General features: G+C 48.9%; 1 protein-coding gene across 16 annotated transcripts in view; it reads left to right on the top strand.

Annotated features, from left to right (window-relative positions):
- The first annotated feature begins 1,121 nt into the window (after positions 1-1,121).
- mical3a (microtubule associated monooxygenase, calponin and LIM domain containing 3a) overlaps positions 1,122-20,808 on the top strand; it is a 54,297-nt gene continuing 34,610 nt past the window's right edge. For 4 of the 16 annotated variants that reach the window (XM_076985604.1, XM_076985623.1, XM_076985615.1 and 1 more), the window contains exons 1-14: positions 1,123-1,598; positions 12,149-12,506; positions 12,686-12,893; positions 13,056-13,172; positions 13,265-13,366; positions 14,643-14,798; positions 16,448-16,548; positions 17,091-17,348; positions 17,579-17,694; positions 18,118-18,244; positions 18,353-18,446; positions 18,557-18,583; positions 18,950-19,097; positions 20,571-20,767. In XM_076985604.1, the coding sequence (XP_076841719.1) occupies positions 12,231-12,506; positions 12,686-12,893; positions 13,056-13,172; positions 13,265-13,366; positions 14,643-14,798; positions 16,448-16,548; positions 17,091-17,348; positions 17,579-17,694; positions 18,118-18,244; positions 18,353-18,446; positions 18,557-18,583; positions 18,950-19,097; positions 20,571-20,767 (1,927 nt within the window). In that variant the 5' untranslated portion in view covers positions 1,123-1,598; positions 12,149-12,230. Of the gene's footprint in view, positions 1,599-12,148; positions 12,507-12,685; positions 12,894-13,055; positions 13,173-13,264; positions 13,367-14,642; positions 14,799-16,447; positions 16,549-17,090; positions 17,349-17,578; positions 17,695-18,117; positions 18,245-18,352; positions 18,447-18,556; positions 18,584-18,949; positions 19,098-20,570; positions 20,768-20,808 lie in introns of all 16 variants that reach the window. The other 12 variants (XM_076985641.1, XM_076985655.1, XM_076985649.1 and 9 more) reach the window with 6 other exon arrangements.

Consider the following 20,808-nt stretch of genomic DNA (forward strand, 5'->3'; position numbering starts at 1 on the left):
GTCTCAGAGCACTGTGAGTCTCCTGGGGTCACATCCAACCCCACAGACACTGCCCCAGACAGTTGTAGTGATTCTGTTTCCTGCTTTGAGTCATACACAAGGAGGCGTGTCCTCATAGTCCACTCCATCTGCTCTGGTACCATTAATGCAAAGATGCTGCAGTGATCCAGAGCTCGGTGGCCATGTGTGGAGGGTGTTGTGCAGGCTGCCAAACACCCAGCGGCAGTCTCAGCTTCCCACCATAATGCTGATTCATTTCATACTTCAAGAAATCTGTTTAAGATGTTTATTGCTTACCATTAAAATAGTGGGAAGCACCCTTCTTCAGACTCTCTGTGTGTCTAAATTTGGCATCTCTTTGCTTTCAGGAGACAAACAAGAGGTGAGGTCACTGCAGCGGTCTGTGGCTGAACAGTTTCAACAAAACCGAATGTATTCATGGTTCTGTCATCTATTCAGGGTTTGTGTGTAAATATATCTCCCCGAATCTCTTTCTGATTGTTCTGTTTGGTGTGCCCAGAACATTTTGATCTTGTGTCTTGCTTTGTTCAAATATCCTTACATATTTGATTTTTTAAAACCCCAAATCCAGAATGGTGTAAATTGGTTTTAGTTACTATCAAGACGTTATATAGTCACGTCAGGATAATTGGATAATATAGTCAAGATAATTGAGGTCAGGGACTTGAATTTAGAATTACACAATGTTCTGTAGCCGGATAACACGGACTTTATAGGCTTTCTATCACTTAGTAGACATTTTGCCTTTAAGATTAAAGTTGATGGTGTTTGTGGACCGGAGATGGCAAACTGTATCCAACCACCCTCGCCAACAATAACACAAACAAAACCTTGAAGATCCTGCGGGCGAAACTGGTCCTGTTCTCTGTGGGCGGGTTAATGTGGAGCCCGCCGTTGTGTGCGGTTGGGGATCTGGTCTTACAATACTGCCGTTTAAAGTCCGTCGTTTGTAAATATTATGGATAGTGTGCAAAAAGCACGACCAAAAAGGACGACCAATTGTAAAAAAAAAGCGTTTACTTGTCAACACTAAACAGTTAAAAGTGGACAACCAAGACGTGGACCCGTCGGTTCTGTAACGCCCATTTTCACGTCATGGTAGAAAACCAATCGGATTAAAAATGTGAAAACGTCCTGCTGCATTTCGAGGGGGAATACGGGGAGAATTCATTTGTTTTACATTTCACATCTATTCTGGACTGTACAGTAATAAATAACACAAGTAGATATCGGATGTGTTGTGTACGTAGTTTTGCACAGACGGGACGGAGCGGTTGGTTTGAGGGAAACCAGCACACGTTTGGGTTTCGGTGCCCCTTCTTCCTGCTGGACTTGTGTGCTCCGGATCCGGAGAGTCGCCCATGATCGCCTCCCCGCCGCCGCATGTGAATAAACAAACACGGGTTCAGAAGGAAGGATCGGTGCAGGAGCTCCGTGGCGATCGGAACTTTGGACGCACGTTTATTGGACCGATTTCACAGGAAATGCCTTCGCTGGAAAAGCTGTTGGGGTCGCGCGTATAGGAGGACTACCCCGCGGTGGTGTGACCCGTGTCCGTTTCTCCTGGTTCCGCCGAGGTGAGCTCACGGATCCGCTCGATCCTGCCGACCCAAACGCGACCACGTCGGGCTGATTCGGTGATCTGAGCGATCATGGGTCATTGATTCCTTCGCGCCTGTAATAGATCAAGCGAGCGGAGGCGGTCGTGCTCCCTGGCTGCCCGAGGCAGGTGTGTGTGTTGGTGTAACACTCTGTGCCCGGTGCCATCACGTCGTATTGCGGAGGGAGCTGGTGACACACTTTGGTCACGCCAAAATTCACTTCGTGCGCGCCTTTGTTTTGCAGGATGATGATATACCAGCAGAACTGCATTCTCGGACACTTTTAAGACCCCCCCCCCCGGTTCTGGCATTTCACGTTAGTCAGAACCGTCTATTCTGAGCGTCTATTGAGCAGGACGTGTAGTTAACTTCTAGTGTGTATGAATGGCAGACGAGCTAAAGGACAGTCCAGATCACACCAGCACCATGGGCCTGCCTACGTCAACGTCCATGCATCGTAGAACAAAAACTATAACGTCATCAGTGACAGAGAGGTGAAGGGACTCCCTTTATAGCAGCCGTTTGTCAGGGTTATGATCCTTCATTTTATGTTGCGGTGTTTATTAAAGCTTTATTGGGTGTCCTTAAAGCTGGCGTCTGACCTTTGAACGCCATGGCATGGAGACATAGCTAGGGGTCTGATCATCAATGTTCAGAGAAAGCAATGGCAGGAGTGTTTTAGCTAATGGAGAAAAATGATCACAGATCTGACGTTTTCTTTTCAGTCTTCGTTCTGTCCGCTGCCCCATTGTGTAGTTGTTTGTTGGTTTATTGTGGGAGCACGGAGTCACTGAGGGGAACAGCTGAGGGCTGGGTTGGGTGGTTTGTAGATTTGCTATAATAGTTGTGTTGACAGGGTCTAATAAAAGGGTTACTCCTGAACAGTGTTGATGATGTGCTGAATAAACAGGATTTTGGATTTTCTCACAAATGGCACAAATAAGCACCTCATTAATGAGAGGTTTCTGAGGTTCATCAGAGCCTCTTGGTTGACGGACATCTTGGACGAAAGACTCTCCGATTGTTGTTCATGTTTGCAGGTGAGCTGACGACTCTGAGAGCAGGAGAGGGAGGGAAGGACTGGAAAGAGGGTTTCCTGCTGACTCAGAGTGCAAGCGGTTGATCCCAGTGGTGTAAACGCCAGGCAGAGACGGGATGTTTTGCGTTCTTTCTAAAGCTCTCGTCTGCGAGGGAGTGCTGGTTTTCTTTTCTGTTGTGGTTACTGGACACAGAGGAACCCAGGTCAACCTTACATAGACTAAAACGCGCCTGTAGTAGGACCACCAGTACGGCGTTGGTTTTGGTTTACTGTCACTGGGATTAGACATTCAGGAACAGAGAAGCATTAACTGTCTTCCAGAATTCCAGTGAGCGATCACTAACTGGCACGGAGTCTGCCAGTGGTCACAGTCGCTGCGGGCACTGAGTTAGCCTTAAGGGAAGGGTGTTAACCCTGTGCCTGCTATTGCTGGGGTGCTGCGGGCTCAGGAATTCCCTGCTGCTCTGTTTCATGTTTAAATGCTGGTCCCTTCTCCAGAGGTCAGATCAGAATTGGTGTGGAAGGAGAGACAGGTGGTCTGGCCCAAATAAGAGCCTACATGGGAACTGAAGGCAAATGAGAGTGTAGTCGCAGTATTGAAGGGTGCTACTGAGTGTAGTCGCAGTATTGAAGGGTGCTACTGAGTGTAGTCGCAGTATTGAAGGGTACTACTGAGTGTAGTCGCAGTATTGAAGGGTACTACTGAGTGTAGTCGCAGTATTGAAGGGTACTACTGAGTGTAGTCGCAATATTGAAGGGTAGTACTGAGTGTAGTCGCAATATTGAAGGGTACTACTGAGTGTAGTCGCAATATTGAAGGGTACTACTGAGTGTAGTCGCAATATTGAAGGGTGCTACTGAGTGTAGTCGCAGTATTGAAGGGTGCTACTGAGTGTAGTCGCAGTATTGAAGGGTGCTACTGAGTGTAGTCGCAGTATTGAAGGGTGCTACTGAGTGTAGTCGCAGTATTGAAGGGTGCTACTGAGTGTAGTCGCAGTATTGAAGGGTGCTACTGAGTGTAGTCGCAGTATTGAAGGGTGCTACTGAGTGTAGTCGCAGTATTGAAGGCGGGTTGGTGGTTGCTAGGGCTCTACTGAGATTATGAATTTTTTTTACATTTGCAAGAGTTTATAAGTCTCGCATTTTTTGGCAGTTCCTTTATAGATCTGATTCTAATTAAACACACAGTTTTAACAAAAATGTGGAGTCCTAGTGACCTCGGTCTCCTAAAGTATTCAAAGAATTTTTACCCCAAACAGAAAGAACATGTGGCGTAACAACATGGGTCTGAACGTGCATATATGGCTGGTGTTTGTCATGTTTCATATTTTAGCAGAGAAATAGGCAAATGATGTCTGTGATGGCTGTAACAAGTTTGCCCTCATGTGACCTTTGTGTTGTATCTGCTGGTCTTATCAAGGATAAAAATACCTGACTAATAAACCAGAGTTCAGATGCTGTCTTTGTTGCTATTAAATGCAAATATGAGATCAGTCACAATGCTTTCAGATGGACTGCAGCATAGTTGTGGTATTCATGCTAGCCTTTGCGTGTAGATAGTGAATTGTGTTTACTTAGTGACCCTTGGACTGGTGTAGTCACTGCCATGACACCACCCTGCAGCCCAGGCAGGTTCCAGGCAGGTTATGATTAGGATTATCTGCAGTAGGTTAGGGCTGGGGTTACCTTTAGCACGTTAGGGTTGGGGTTACCTTTAGCACGTTAGGGTTGGGGTTACCTTTAGCACGTTGGGGTTGGGGTTACCTTTAGCACGTTAGGGTTGTGGGTTCAGCAGGTTCCAGGCACTCCCATGTGATGTGAATGTGAGTTTAGGGTTTAGGGTTAGGGGTTAGGGTTTCCTTCAGAAGGTTCCAGACACTTGTGTATGTTATGAGAGCATAAAGCAACTCTTGTTCTTTAAACAGCCTGTCTGGCTTTGTTGACTTTTGACTGACATGGGAGTTTTCCTTCTGTGGTGAGAGTGAGGACAGCTTTTCTAAGGAGACATGTCTGACTTCTTGATTCTGCTCTGTGCAAAAGCACTAAAAGCTCCACCTGGGTTGACCTTGTGGTAGGTGTGTTCTACTGTGTCATTTTGTCCACGGTGAAGGTTGTTTCTTGGATTTATTATTGTATTCTAGTGACCATTGCTGTCATTGTCTGCTGTGATATTGCCTCGAGCAGCCAATCCAAACTGCTTGTAAAATCGCGTGTTAAGTATAAAGGACTATCCCACAGTGACTGACATTTCAAATTACACATCTTCTTACCAGGTAGGTACAATTACAGGTCACGCATATGTGGACTGGCGGGAAAGACATGGCTTTGTTGACAGTGTCTCCTTAAGTGGGACGTGTGCTGCCCGTCCTGCCTGCGGTTAGCGTTAGCTCTCTCTTTTGCTCTGTGAGGTGCGTCAGGTCGATCCATATTTGGTGTCTTTCCTTCTCCTGTAATCTGGGTGTGATGTCATTGTCTTTTATTGTCGTCTGTGGTGTGGTGGAGCTCAACCCCACGTGCCTCACGCCGTCGTGTGCAGTCACAACACCATTAGAACCTTCCAAACCTTCAACGCCCTTTCTTACCCTTTACCACAAATCCACTCTAACTGTACGTTTATCTCCTGGAGGCATTTATTAATGAATACATGAATACACAATGACACACATCCTCCTGAAACATGAGCAGAGAGCCCTCTTCCTCCTGCCTCTCTGCCCACGGAGCTGAGGAGATGTCAGGGCGTCTTCTTGTGGGTGTTCTGCCTCAGCTGTCACTGTACCCTGGTCCACAGTGCTTCCTTTAACGCCCCACACTGCTGCGTCATAAATTGGTCTCTTCACTAGCTCGGTTCTCTTCTGAAACGGAGAGACGGCGGGACGGAGAGACGGAGAGACGGAGAGCAGCTTCCGTGTTGCCCTTGTTCTGCTGGTCTCCTTTTCCCAGGATGCCGCAGTGTCCTCGGTGTCGTGCCGTGGTGCGCGTGTGCGTTTCCGGCCCGCTGCCTCCCTCAGTGTGCTCACCTCAGCAGGGAGTCTGGCACATGCACACTCACACAGTTCCTTCTTAGCCCCACTTCCTTAGCAACTGTCTCTAAGCATGTCCTTTTAATCGGAGGAGTAGAGGACCACACAGTGATTACAGCTATGCGTGTATGTGCACAGCTATCCATGTAGGAACTAACCCTAACACCTAGTCTACAATTTGAGGTGTGTCCTGTGTACTTGGAGTTCTTCATGTTTGATAATAGACGGTGCAGTAATGTTGTGAATGTGCAGACAGGTCGTTAATCATTATCTTACAAGACCTCGGACAACAAAAGGAAAATGTTAATAAGCATCAGTAAATAAAAATGTCATCTTGGTTACCCTTTGTTTGTGTGAACGAAGAGTTTCTCCAGTGTTTGCTTAGAAATAAATATACTGCTGTATTCCCCAGCAGTTTGTTTAGAGACCTGTTGTAGGTAGGTCTGTTGTTGTTTTTAGTCATCATCTAGTCCATGATCAGTGGTTGGTTTCTGATCACAGGGCTGTTGCTGCTGGGGTTTTTGTGTGGTGGAATCAATTTCCAACTGAGCAGACTGACGAGATAAAAATAAAAAAATAAAAAGATCACCAACACTGCTTGTGCCTCAGAAACGGCTCAACACTGCTTGTGCCTCAGAAACAGCTCAAGGATGTTGTGTTAAGGATGGTTCTCCCAAAATATATACTGAGTCTGTAATGTTAACAACTAAAGTCACTGAGAGGGGGAGGGGGGTGTGATCCCAGGAGCGTGATGGGTGAGGGATCATCTACATTTACACTCTAGGACTCTCTGGGCAGATATCTCACCTCAACATGCAGCAGCTTCTCCATCTAGCAGGAATTCCAATACAGTGGGAGTTGTAGTCCTGGAGTTGTAGGTGGGGCTGGTGGCCTGCATCAGCAGAACGCCTAGAGTTGTGGGTTGGACTGTAGGCGGGGCTGTGGGCGGAGCTGTAGGCCTGCATCAGCAGAATGCCTGGAGCTGGAGGCGGGGCTGTAAGTGGAGCTGCGTTTGTGGAGCTCTGGCTTGAGACGTCCTGCAGATCTGTGGTTATCTTTAGCACACATCCAAGTGGTGCTGGGGTTCCAGTCTTCTGCAGAAGCTCTTTCACACTGAAATACGAGCTTGTGTAAAAAGGTCCTCACAATTTTATAGTGTCTCGGTTTGTTTAGCTCACTAAGCTAGTGAACCTGTGTTTATTTTGCATAATGCAGTGTTGGTGGATCTCTGCGATTTGCAGTCCACCCTTGGCCTGAATCTTAGTTTTTGTGTTGCTAGTTTAGGTGTAAATATGTTGAGTGACGCTGCACTTGCTTTGAGGTTTTCACACATTCACCTGGTTAACCACACACATCTGTTGGTTGTGAGATATGCAAATATAAGAATCTGATATTCAAATGTTACGATTCTGGCAACCAGTCATGACATGTTTGACATGCATGACATACTTTAAGTATTGATCACTGTGGTGGGAGGAATGTGTCTAGACAGTCAGGTGGCGTTCTTTGACATTTTTGTCATGGACGTTGGCTTCATCTTCTCCACGTTGTCTGAAAGAGCAGTGATGGTGGAGGAGTGTGTAGACCAGCCTGAGGTCTGGGCTCACTGGGGTCATCCAGGAGAGTAGGGTTTAGCGTTAGGGGATAGGCATCAGGGCCATCTCCTCCAACAAACCACTGGTGTAGTCTTAAAGCTTGCATGTGATTGGTTGTTCCCTTAAATGACCAAACAAATGATCTATCATAATCTGTACTTATGAATGATTTGATGACTCTCCAGAAGATGGACAGTTTGTCTGATTGTCCTTTGCCGTTGGACACATCACATGCTGGTTTTGAAAGTAGCCCAGTTACTGGGTGTTTTTTCCATGATTTTGAAGCATTTCTTTTGCATTTGTTTGTGCCTTTTGCTCTGTAAGATGTTCAGTTGGAAAATTACTGTGTTTGCCTTGGTGGAAGATGAGGGTGGTGTTAGATGGAGGTGTCCCTGTGTCGGGGCTCCCTGCTCCATCACAGAGACCTGCACTGATGGTGCTGTACGGTGCTTCACCCTCCTCTCCATCGGGAGCGCTGAGCTGACACAACACCATGTGAGACATTTTTTTTTTACTGTTGTCGATGTGGACACCACCTTCCTGGACACCACCTTCCTGGTATCACTGCTGTCCTGTTTCTGCTGGTCTTCTGCAGACTGGCACATCGCCTGGTCTTGTGTCGTCCAGGACTGGAGAATGCAGGATGTCCTGCAGCGGGACTGGTGTCTTGCCGTGCGTGTTGTCCGTGTGTCGTAACTGTTCCTTAAACGTGCTCAGCTGAACACTTGAGCTGTCGAGCCAGAGCGCTCCGCTTCACAGCACGAGTTAACGCGCCTCATCGATTTAGGAAATATTTACATGTAGTGGCCAACCAGATGATGAAGTCTGCAGTCTGAATGTGGGGGTTACATAAGTGGATATGTAAAAGGTATATTAGCATGTATTAGTATATATTAGTATATCAGCCTCTATGTATTCAGTGTTCCCATTTCCCACTGATCCCAGTGCGCAGGCAGTCCACCTCCTTCAGAACCAGGTCGCTTTTCCTCTCGAGGACTGACTGATTTTGACAGCACACTTTCCTTCTGTGTGCTTGTGGTATATATAATATGCACAGTATACAATATATAGAACTGTAAACCTAATTGGAAGTCTTGTATATTGTGGTTTATTAACTGTAACACTAATATGAAATCCTGTACATGTTTCAGCAATGAAAACAAGCTAAACGGGTGTTGGGGTTGTTTCTACAGCAACCGTGTGTGTGATTCTGCCATCCCTCTCACATTTTCCAACTGGCAGCCATGCTCGGTGTCCTCCGTCATCACCACAGAGATAGTCAGCTTGTGTCCTGTGATGTAACTTTCCCTTGGAGCTGTTGCTACAGCAACAGCATACGGTCTCACCACGTGACCTCGCTGAGAAGAGAGGCAGCCGTGGAGGTTGATGACACCATAGCTGCACGGTGGGAGTGCAGGTACTGGTGTGACTTCCTGTCCAGTTTGGGGTATGTGGGAGTGCAGGTACTGGTGTGACTTCCTGTCCAGTTTGGGGTATGTAGAAAGCGTGTGGACCGTAGCTGGGGCGGGGGGGATTGGAGAGGAGCAGACAACGCAAAACAAGAACACAAACTCAGACACGGTGACCTCTGTGCCCCGCCCCTCTCTCTGCTCCGCCCCCTCTGTCTACTCCGCATGAAGGTCTCTTGAGTCTGATATATTGAGCTCTGTCATGTTAGCATGCGCAGGTATCAGCTGCTTTAACTCCAAGATGACCTAAAAACCTCGTTTAACTCGTAGCTTGTTTCCTATAATAGGAGAGTACATTTTTACTGAGCTATGGACTATGGACTTTTTTGTAACACACACACACACACACACACACACACACACACACACACACACACACACACACACACACACAAACCCTCTACCAGGCTAATCCTGGAGCCTGCATGTAGTATGTTTTTGTTTTGCGTGTGTTAGGGTCCATCAGACTGATTACTCACACACCTGTACGCATGAACATGAACAAATTCACATGTGAACGCACGTCACATAAATTCATTATGCATGTTCACATTTGTGTTATCTTTATACATTTGCATGTGTATTATTGTATTGTATTACTCCCCTTTGTGTGTGTTGGTGTTTGTTTACTCTGGGGAGGTGTGGTGACTGGGTAATGAGAGGGGGCGGGGCTTGGTAGTTTGTGGTGTAATGGCTCCTCCCACAGACTTTCCTGGCCTACGGTCCATAGCATGTTAGCACATCTGCATTACACCCTGTCAGATCTGAACAGGTCTGATGAGACTCCTCCCTCCTACTGTCTGCTCTGCTGTGTCAGGGGGTCACGCGGCGGTGTGGGGTCACGTGACTCTGGCTGCATGCAGGTCCGTTGACCATGTCAGAAGTGTAATATCCCTGTAATGGCACTGTCTCTATGGCAACAATGCAGTGCAAAGCATTTCCGGTGGGTGGACCGGATGCTGCAGGTAGAACTTTCAGGCAGCAATGTGATGATGGGGGCGGGGCAGGGGGCGGGGCATCGCTGGCTCTTACTGCAGCCTGCCTGGGGAGATTGAGTGGCGACATGGCTACTTTATGGGCGCTGGGCCAGAAGTGCAGGCCACCGGGTTGGAGGGTGATCCCTCACAGACAGACATGCCCTGTCCTTACAGCAGTGGCCCCATTACTGCAGAACAGCAATCAAAAACCTCTCAACAAATCGCTTCACAGAGGTGCAGACTGTGGATTCTGGTTATTTGTCAGTTCACACAGAATTAAAGTGATCACTCCGAAGTGTTTTAGCTGCAGTGTGTTCTCAGGAGAAACAACGTGGTGTGCCTTACCTTTTAAGGGATATTACGTTGCATTGGTGAACCTCAGCGGGCAGTGAGTGTGTGTGCGTGTACGTGTACGGATTTGCCATGAGTCCCGTGCTGGTGCAACTGATGTGAAGAGTCTGTATGAACCAAAAGGACATTGCGGTTATCTGTGACATACAGACACGGGGAGGGGAGCAGACAGCATTGTTTCTGTGATCCAAACACGCTCGTCCTGCCGTCTCACGTGGACGTCACACGTGGATGTCTCACGTGGACATCACCGCAGACCTTACTGGTGTGTCTGAGCAGCCGTGAAGATCTGAAACACAGACGGGGCCGCAGAGGCAGAAAGACAGACTTGACCGAGCTTCAGGGTGGAGGCCATGCTGGTTCCACAGGGGTGGTGGTGAGAGTGGAGAGCTGGAACGCTTCCTCCAGCCCTGCACCACCTCCAGACCTACACCACCCCCCCCCCCCCCCCCCCCCCCCCCCCTCGTCATTTATCCATCACTCTGTCCACTGGGTGGAGATTTCCTTGGAACAAACCACACTGTGCATGACTGTGCATATGTGCACACCCATATGTGTGTGTTTGTGTGTGTGAGTATGGGCATGTGTGTGTGTGTGTGTGTGTGTGTGTGTGTTTAAGAGGTGGAGTTATTTACCTTGGTTACTGTGGGACTGTCCTTGGCCTACAGAAATCCATTCTTTTAACACCCCCATGTTGTGATCCAGGGTCATAGTGTGTGTGCTCACCTCCAGGGTCATGGTGTGTGTGCTCCCCCCCGGTCCACCCGGGCAGGGTTAGGAGGGCCTTCCACTGACCACCACATGCAGGGAAACATTCTCTTCAGTTTAGTGGCATTTTGACATTCACTCAGACGGGATTTACTGCCGGTGTGTAAAAGCTGCGCTCTGCGTATGATCCTGTCTGATAGAGTCAGACGGACGTCAGAGATGCTGCTGAGAGGTTTGGACCCATGGGGCAGGATGATGGTGTCCACTGGAGCAGGAGGAGAGTGTGATGAAGCAGCCTCCCTCAGCCTCCACCCTCAGCTCCACCATTAAACAGTCATACACTGAAATGCACTCTGTGGGTAGAACCATCCTGTGTAAGGGACTTTGTAGCCGGAAGTATCAACATTGCTAAGATATATATGTGTATATGTATTACATATGTATATATATATATATATATATATATATATATATATATATATATATATATATATATATATATATATATATATATATATAATACAAACAGGCACAGAGCTGAGGTTTGTTTGGCTGGACAGCACTTGATGGTGTGGCAACAACTTACAGTTGCGTGTTCCCTGTTGGCACATGACTGAGGTCTTAAATACTCACTCTACAGGTACTGTATAAATATAAATACTCACTCAAGACATTCTTCGTTGAAAGTTGCGTGTTTAACTTGGACACCGTTGGGTAGATTCATCGTAACTAATACATCAAAGTACATTAATCCATTGAGTGTTGCTGCCTTGTGTATCCGCATTGGCTGTGCCTGCCAGCAGGGGGTGCCGGTGTGTACTCTTAGCACTCCTTCCGTACTCATAACTGTGACTCCGACAGCAGCAGGTGGCGATGGGTCTCCCTCTCCCACCACGTGTGCCGGCCCCACCACGCGGGCCCCACCAGGGCAGGGTTCTCACGTGTCCTTGTGCTCTACACATGACCTTACTGTAATGCATCACACTCCAGTACCGCCTGGACGTTCTCGAACAAGCCGATTCGCTACAGCGCGATCAACCAATCAGGAGCAGATGTGCGGGTTCGGTGTCCGGTGAAATCTTGTTCAGCAGAAAGTTGTCTCGTATTACAAAGAGCAAACGTACACAAACTTTTATGATGTAAGAAAAGGCGTTGACTGTACTGTCTCCATGAAGTTACACTCTGTTTGATGTTTCCTGGACAGGAAAACAAAACGGTCATTTGTCAGGGAGAGGCCATGATCTCTCCTGGGGGAGTAATTTATTTATTTATGTATGTATGGTGCAAAGTGAGTTGGCAGTCTTTCAGTTTCTTGGCAACAGTGCTGCTCATCAGTTAAAGTTCTCTCTCATGTCCTTTCTCCGTAGGACAGAGATGTGTGGAGCAGGGAGCTGAACCTCAGAAGCCCCACATCGGCCCCACGTTCCCCCCCGGCAGGGGTGACGGACCATGGGAGATGGAGGTGTTACCTCGGCAGGAGAAAGGGTCAACCAGTCCCACGTGCTGTTCGACGGCTTTGTGCAGGCCTCCACCTGTAAGGGCACCCTCAAGGCCTTCCAGGACCTGTGCGACTTCCTCGAGCTCAAGCCGAATGAGTACCGCGTGTTCTACCACAAACTCAAGTCCAGGCTGAACTACTGGAAGGCCAAGGCTCTGTGGGCCAAACTGGACAAACGGGCCAGCCACAAGGAGTTCAAGAAAGGCCGCGCCTGCTCCAGCTGTAAGGTGAGGAAGGAGGGGGCACGACCTCGCCCGAGAGGGCACGACCTCGCCCGAGAGGGCACGACCTCGCCCGAGAGGGCACGACCTCGCCCTAGAGGGCACACCCCACTGTTTCATGCCATGCTTTGATCTTGTGTGCTCAACCTGTGTCCTTGGTGCTTATGATTTCTTGTTTGTGGCAGTGTTTGATCATCGGTGCGGGACCATGTGGGTTACGCACCGCCATCGAGCTGGCATTCCTGGGGGCCAAGGTGGTGTTGGTGGAGAAGAGGGACGCCTTCTCGCGCAACAACGTCCTGCACCTCTGGCCCTTCACCATCCAGGATCTGCGTGGGCTCGGCGCCAAGAAGTTCTACGGAAAATTCTGTGCAGGCTCCATAGACCATATCAGTGAGTCCACAGAGCACGCTGATGAGTTGGGTCTGATTTATGTCTGACCAGAGTCTGAGTTATTTCTGTTTTATCTGGTTAAGGTCTGAGTAGGGTCTGTTGTATGAGGTAGGTCTGATTACATCCGAGTTGGGTCTAAGTTCCTTTCCTACATCTTTGCAGGTATTCGTCAGCTCCAATTGATGCTGCTTAAAATGGCTCTGCTCCTGGGTATTGAGATCCATGTCAACGTGGAATTCAAAGGCCTGATCGAACCCCCAGAGGACCAGGAGAATGAGAGTACGCTGCTTCTTCGTGTCTCGTCTGGGACCAGGTGCTGTGTGAGTGTTGCAGCCTGTCGTCATTTCCGTAACACTGACTGTCCTCTCCAGGAACGGGCTGGAGAGCCAACGTCAACCCCAGAACACACCCTGTCAGCGAGCTGGAGTTTGACGTCATCATCGGAGCGGATGGCAGGAGAAACACCTTGTCAGGTAAACAGAATGATGGAAGAATGTTGTTTGTTAATCTCCTCATTCAATGAGGGTTTTTATGTCAAGATCTTGGTCTTGCTACGAAATCATGGCACATTCATCCTAGTGGTTCTAATATGCTTAGTCTGCTGGTGTTTACTCATGCAGACTACTTTAACAGGAAAAAAAAACGTTTAGAAGATCTGGGGCTTTCATGACTTGTTTGGCTGGTTTTGCCATTTGAGGATTAATGATAATTATTAAATGACATGGGAGATCTTGGCTCCTGTCCTAAATCCTGATGTTCAGTAGAGGGCACTTTCTCATAACAGGAGAACCAAGGCAAAATGTACCTGGATCTGTTACAGATGTTCTGCGTTACAAGAAAATGAGTAATACGGGTAAAGAGAAAAAAAAACATGGAGCTGATTGGCATTAAGGCCTAATTCTATTTTACCCCCCCCTCCCTTCCACTCACACACCCCTCCCCCTCACACACCCCTCCCCCTTCCACTCAGACACACCCCTCCCTTTTTCCTAAGCTCCACCCCTTATCTGCTACTCAGCCACACCACTTCTGTATCACTCAGGTCTGTTTCCATATAAGCAATCAAGGACTGTTGGTGGTGTATTGGGATTTTGAAGCGTTGTTCGTTTTGTCGGGGAAGATTTCAGCTACTAAACCAACAGGGATACTCAAGAGTTAGGAGTAAAAATAAGAGAGTTAAGTTACCATATTGCCAGTTGTGACTTTCACCCCAATCGGAATGAGTCTTCCACATTTACCCATCTGTGCAGTGAGAACACACACACACACACACACACACACACACACACACACACACACACACACACACACACACACACACTCTAGTGATCACTAGGGGGCTGTGGTACACACACCCACGCACACACACACACACACACACACACGAGTGATCACTAGGGGGCTGTGGTGCACACACACACACACACACACACACACACACACACACTAGTGATCACTAGGGGGCTGTGGTACACACACACATACACAAACACACTCACAATCACTGGGGGGCTGTGATACACATATCTAGAGAGGTGGGCAGCCCTATTCCAGCCCCCGGGGAGCAGTTGGGGGTTAAGTGCTCAACTGCATTTCAGTCATGGCCTGGGAATCGAACCCACGACCCTCTGGTCACAAGACCATGATTGCTCCAGAGTGGACTCTTTCTGAGGCTTTAGTTTCTTGTCCTCTCTCTCTTCCCTTGCCTCCCTCTTTACTTCACCATTGCTTATTATGGCGTGTCCACAGGGTTCAGAAGGAAAGAGTTTAGAGGGAAGCTGGCCATCGCCATCACGGCCAACTTCATCAACCGCAACACCACCGCCGAGGCCAAGGTGGAGGAGATCAGCGGAGTGGCCTTCATCTTCAACCAGAAGTTTTTCCAGGACCTCAGGGAGGCCACAGGTTTGGCGTGTGTGTGTGTGTGTGTGTGTGTGTGTGCCCGTCCTGTCCTTGATGGCTTTGTGCTGAGTTGGCAGCGTTTTAAGAGGCTGTTGTGTTTGGTCTGCCAGTCGTGTAATTGCTACTGTTGCTCTGTAATAAAGAGCAGCACAGAATCAGTGAGGACAGACAGGCTGAAGGAGTGTAGTTCTTTCTCTGTTTAAAAGAGTGTAGGTCTCTCTCTATGTAATGTCCATTAAAGAAGTGTAGGTCTTTTTCTATGTAATGTCTGTTAAAGGAGTGTAGTTCTCTCTCTATGTAACGTCTGTAAGGGAGTGTAGTTCTCTCTTTGTAATATCTGTTAAAGGAGTGTAGGTCTCTCTTTATGTGACATCTGTAAAGGAGTGTAGTTCTCTCTCTATGTAATGTCTGTTAAAGGAGTGTAGGTCTCTCTTTATGTGACATCTGTAAAGGAGTGTAGTTCTCTCTCTATGTAATGTCTGTTAAAGGAGTGTAGGTCTCTCTTTATGTGACGTCTGTAAAGGAGTGTAGTTCTCTCTCTATGTAATGTCTGTTAAAGGAGTGTAGGTCTCTCTTTATGTGACGTCTGTAAAGGAGTGTAGTTCTCTCTCTATGTAATGTCTGTTAAAGGAGTGTAGTTCTCTCTCTATGTAATGTCTGTTAAAGGAGTGTAGGCCTCTCTCTATGTAATGTCTGTTAAAGGAGTGTAGGTCTTTTTCTATGTAATGTCTGTTAAAGGAGTGTAGGTCTCTCTCTATGTGACGTCTGTAAGGGAGTGTAGTTCTCTCTCTATGTAATGTCTGTTAAAGGAGTGTAGGTCTCTCTTTATGTAACGTCTGTTAAAGGAGTGTAGTTCTCTCTCTATGTAATGTCTGTTAAAGGAGTGTAGGTCTCTCTCTATGTAATGTCCATTAAAGAAGTGTAGGTCTTTTTCTATGTAATATCTGTTAAAGGAGTGTAGGTCTCGCTTTATGTGACGTCTGTAAAGGAGTGTAGTTCTCTCTCTATGTAATGTCTGTTAAAGGAGTGTAGGTCTCTCTTTATGTAACGTCTGTTAAAGGAGTGTAGTTCTCTCTCTATGTAATGTCTGTTAAAGGAGTGTAGGTCTCTCTCTATGTAATGTCCATTAAAGAAGTGTAGGTCTTTTTCTATGTAATGTCTGTTAAAGGAGTGTAGGTCTCTCTCTATGTAACGTCTGTAAGGGAGTGTAGTTCTCTCTTTGTAATATCTGTTAAAGGAGTGTAGGTCTCGCTTTATGTGACGTCTGTAAAGGAGTGTAGTTCTCTCTCTATGTAATGTCTGTTAAAGGAGTGTAGGTCTCTCTTTATGTAACGTCTGTAAGGGAGTGTAGGTCTCTCTCTATGTAATGTCTGTTAAAGGAGTGTAGGTCTCTCTCTATGTAATGTCTGTTAAAGGAGTGTAGGTCTCTCTCTATGTAATGTCTGTTAAAGGAGTGTAGGTCTCTCTCTATGTAATGTCTGTTAAAGGAGTGTAGGTCTCTCTCTATGTAATGTCTGTTAAAGGAGTGTAGGTCTCTCTCTATGTAATGTCTGTTAAAGGAGTGTAGGTCTCTCTCTATGTAATGTCTGTTAAAGGAGTGTAGGTCTCTGTCTTTAATGTCCGTGTCTGTGAATTGTCTCTCTGCCTGTCAGGGATCGATCTGGAGAACATTGTGTACTATAAGGATGACACACACTACTTCGTCATGACTGCCAAGAAACAGAGTCTACTGGAGAAGGGAGTTATTCTGAACGTGAGTGATGATGGAGCTACTCCACCCACTCCACCTCCACACTCCCCTCCCCTCCTCCACATTTACATTTACATTTATGGCATTTGGCAGATGCCCTTATCCAGAGCGATTTACATTTTTTAAATCTCATTTTTATACAAGTGAGCAATTGAGGGTTAAGGGCCTTGCTCAGGGGCACCTCAGTCATGGCCTCAGGTCTGGGAATCGAACCTACGAGCCTCTGGTCACAAGACCAGTTCTCTAACCACCAGGCCATGACTGCCCACCACACTCCTCCACCACACTCCCCTCCTCTCCTCCACCACACTCCTCCTCCACCACCCTCCCCTCCTCCACCAATCTCTCTATGATTTCTGCTTTAGCTCACTACATATTCACTGCTTCCTTCAGGACATGTCCTCATGTCCTGGCCTACGGTCCTGTAGTGTCCTAGAGGACTACGCCTGTCATGTCTGGGTGGGGGTGTCCTCTCAGAATGCCTCCATCAGAAGCACAGTTCCAGTTTCTAGTTTCTGCTATGTATGTGTGTGTGTGTATGTCAGGACTATGTGGACACGGAGATGCTTCTGTCCCGCGCTAACGTGGACCAGACCGCCTTGCTCGCCTACGCTCGTGAAGCAGCTGACTTCTCCACCAACCACCAGCTACCTAAGCTGGACTTCGCCATCAACCACTATGGGCAGCCTGACGTAGCCATGTTTGACTTCACCTGCATGTACGCCTCGGAGAACGCGGCGCTGGTACGACAGTGTAACGGGCACCAGCTGCTCGTAGCAATCGTGGGCGACAGTCTTCTGGAGGTGAGGGTCGACCTTCCCTGCCCCACAGCCTCACACGGGCCTCACACGGACCTCACACGGGCTTCACACGGGCTTCACACGGGCCTCACACATGGATGGAAGTTACCAAGAACTAGAGCATCAGTTCAAACAGTTTTGAAAGCGTGTGTGTGTGTGCACGTGTGTGTGCGCGCGTGTGTGTGTGTGTGTGTGTGTGTGTGTGCGCGTGTGTGCGTGTGGCTCTCATGCAGCCCTTCTGGCCGATGGGCACGGGCATCGCACGGGGCTTCCTGGCAGCGCTGGACTCTGCGTGGATGGTGCGTAGCTGGGCTCAAGGCGCCTCCGCCCTCGAGGTGCTGGCCGAGAGGTGAGAGCAGCTCCACCTGTTGAGGGGCTCTAGCACTGTTGGGGGACATTGTTACACACACACACACACACACACACACACACACACACACACACACACACACACACACACACACAGGGAGAGCTTCTGGGCAGCGTCCGTGCAGTTGCGGAGACATCTACACTCCCCAAATCTGCGTTTGTTACAGGCTTGTAAGACACACAGGGAGGTTTAATCGAACGCCAGCATCTGAGAGCCTGTTTACACACACTCCAACTTGTCTAAGTGCGTTATGAGGACGTCCGTTATATCTCCAGAGACCCAGAGTCAGAGATGATGGATGACAGCTGCTCTAAAGAGTTCTGTCGGATCTCTCAAAGCCACGTGGCCATAACCACGACCCCGTAACCACGCCCCCGTAACCATGGTTCCCTCCTCTCTCAGGGAGAGCATATATCGCCTGCTCCCACAGACCACCCCCGAGAACGTCAGCAAAAACTTCAGCCAGTACACGGTGGACCCAGCAACACGCTACCCCAACATCAACCTGCACCTGCTCAGACCCAGTCAGGTGGGGGCGCTCACATCACTCCCCCCCGACTCCCTGTGGTCGGGATCAAAGCATTAGGTCCAAACCTGGAACATTTATCATACTGTCTTGTTTCTCTGCCAATTCAAGGTGCGCCATCTGATCGACACCGGAGAGAGCAGAGAGATTCGTCTAGACGTGGAGAACGTGGTCAACTCTTCCACTCCCAAACTCACACGGAACGGTGGGTGAATGACGTTGGGTCCAGTTAAAGCTCATGTTGTATTGATTTTTTTTTGTCTGAACAGGACAGTGTTGACATGTCAACGTAATTCCCTGTTATTTTAATCCTAGAACTTCTGCTTGAGAAGCATTTGCAAGGTAACTGTAACAGCCGATTGAAGTTATCATGCATGAGGTGCTCTCGCTCGTGAGGGCTCCCTACAGAGCGTCTTGTGATTGGCTGTGTCTTGTGATTGACAGTAATGGAATGGGCTGTTGCAACCTCCTTTTGGAAGTTAATAGATCCATGTCCTGGTTTGGACTAACAGAGTTGCTTTCGCTACGATGGTGTTTGTGACCACGTCTCTCTAGGGTTCCTAATAACCTCTTATGCGTGACTGAAATGCACCTAGACGTCATTGAAAGTGTTCTTCTCCCTCACTGTACAACTAACAGTGACTGGTTGGATGGCCAAAGCCCCTCCCCCAAGCTGTTGTCTGATTGGCTGTGTCCTTGTTTCTGCAGAGTCCATTGCCCGCTCCAGCAAGCTGTTGAGCTGGTGTCAGAGGCTGACAGAAGGTTACCATGGCGTTGCCGTGTCTGACATCACCACATCCTGGAAGAGTGGCCTGGCTCTGTGTGCCCTCATTCACCACTACCGGCCCGATCTCATGTGAGCGCTACGCCCTGTCCCAACACCACCCGATCACATACAGGCGCTCCGCCCTGTCCCAACACCACCCTATCTCATGTCAGCGCTCCGCCCTGTCCCAACACCACCCGATCTCATACAGGCACTCCGCCCTGTCCCAACACCACCCGATCTCATATAGGCACTCCGCCCTGTCCCAACACCACCCGATCTCATACAGGCACTCCGCCCTGTCCCAACACCACCCGATCTCATGTCAGCGCTCCGCCCTGTCCCAACACCACCCAATCTTATACAGGCGCTCCGGCCTGTCCCATCACCACCCGATCTCATACAGGCACTCCGCCCTGTCCCAACACCACCCGATCTCATACAGGCACTCCGCCCTGTCCCAACACCACCCGATCTCATACAGGCACTCCAGCCTGTCCCAACACCACCCGATCTCATGTCAGCACTCCACCCTGTCCCAACACCACCCAATCTCATACAGGCGCTCCGGCCTGTCCCATCACCACCCGATCTCATACAGGCGCTCCGGCCTGTCCCAACACCACCCGATCTCATGTGAGCGCTACGCCCTGTCCCAACACCACCCGATCACATACAGGCGCTCCGCCCTGTCCCAACACCACCCTATCTCATGTCAGCGCTCCGCCCTGTCCCAACACCACCCGATCTCATACAGGCACTCCGCCCTGTCCCAACACCACCCGATCTCATATAGGCACTCCGCCCTGTCCCAACACCACCCGATCTCATACAGGCACTCCGCCCTGTCCCAACACCACCCGATCTCATGTCAGCGCTCCGCCCTGTCCCAACACCACCCAATCTTATACAGGCGCTCCGGCCTGTCCCATCACCACCCGATCTCATACAGGCACTCCGCCCTGTCCCAACACCACCCGATCTCATACAGGCACTCCGCCCTGTCCCAACACCACCCGATCTCATACAGGCACTCCACCCTGTCCCAACACCACCCAATCTCATACAGGCGCTCCGGCCTGTCCCATCACCACCCGATCTCATACAGGCGCTCCGGCCTGTCCCAACACCACCCGATCTCATGTCAGCACTCCACCCTGTCCCAACACCACCCAATCTCATACAGGCGCTCCGGCCTGTCCCAACACCACCCGATCTCATGTCAGCACTCCACCCTGTCCCAACACCACCCAATCCCATACAGGCGCTCCGGCCTGTCCCAACACCACCCGATCTCATGTCAGCACTCCACCCTGTCCCAACACCACTGCAGAACATGCAGCTGACAACTCCCTTCCACCTGAGTCCTTTAAGTCTAAATGGCTGTGGAGGGCAGCTAACAACATACAGTATGAGTATATAGTCCAAATCTAGTGTCAGTGAGCTGGTCATATGGTAATGGAAAAATCTCCAACGCTGATGGGTATCATTTCTCTGTCTCTCTCTGTCTCTCTCTCTCTGTCTCTCTCTCTCTCTCTCTCTCTCTCTCATATATATATACAGTGACTTTGACTCCCTGGATGAGAGGGATGTGGAGAAGAACAATCAGTTGGCGTTTGATGTGGCGGAGAAGGAGTTGGGGATCTCTCCCATAATGACGGGGAAGGAAATGTCCACAGTCCTGGAGCCAGACAAGCTCTCCATGGTCATGTACCTTAGCCAGTTCTATGAAATGTTCAAGGACACAGTGCCACCTGGTGGTGAGTTGGTGTATGGACAGCAAATGATTCAATAAGTGGCG

The sequence above is a fragment of the Brachyhypopomus gauderio genome, chromosome 2 (genome assembly GCF_052324685.1).
Source record: "Brachyhypopomus gauderio isolate BG-103 chromosome 2, BGAUD_0.2, whole genome shotgun sequence".
Lineage (NCBI taxonomy): Eukaryota > Metazoa > Chordata > Actinopteri > Gymnotiformes > Hypopomidae > Brachyhypopomus > Brachyhypopomus gauderio.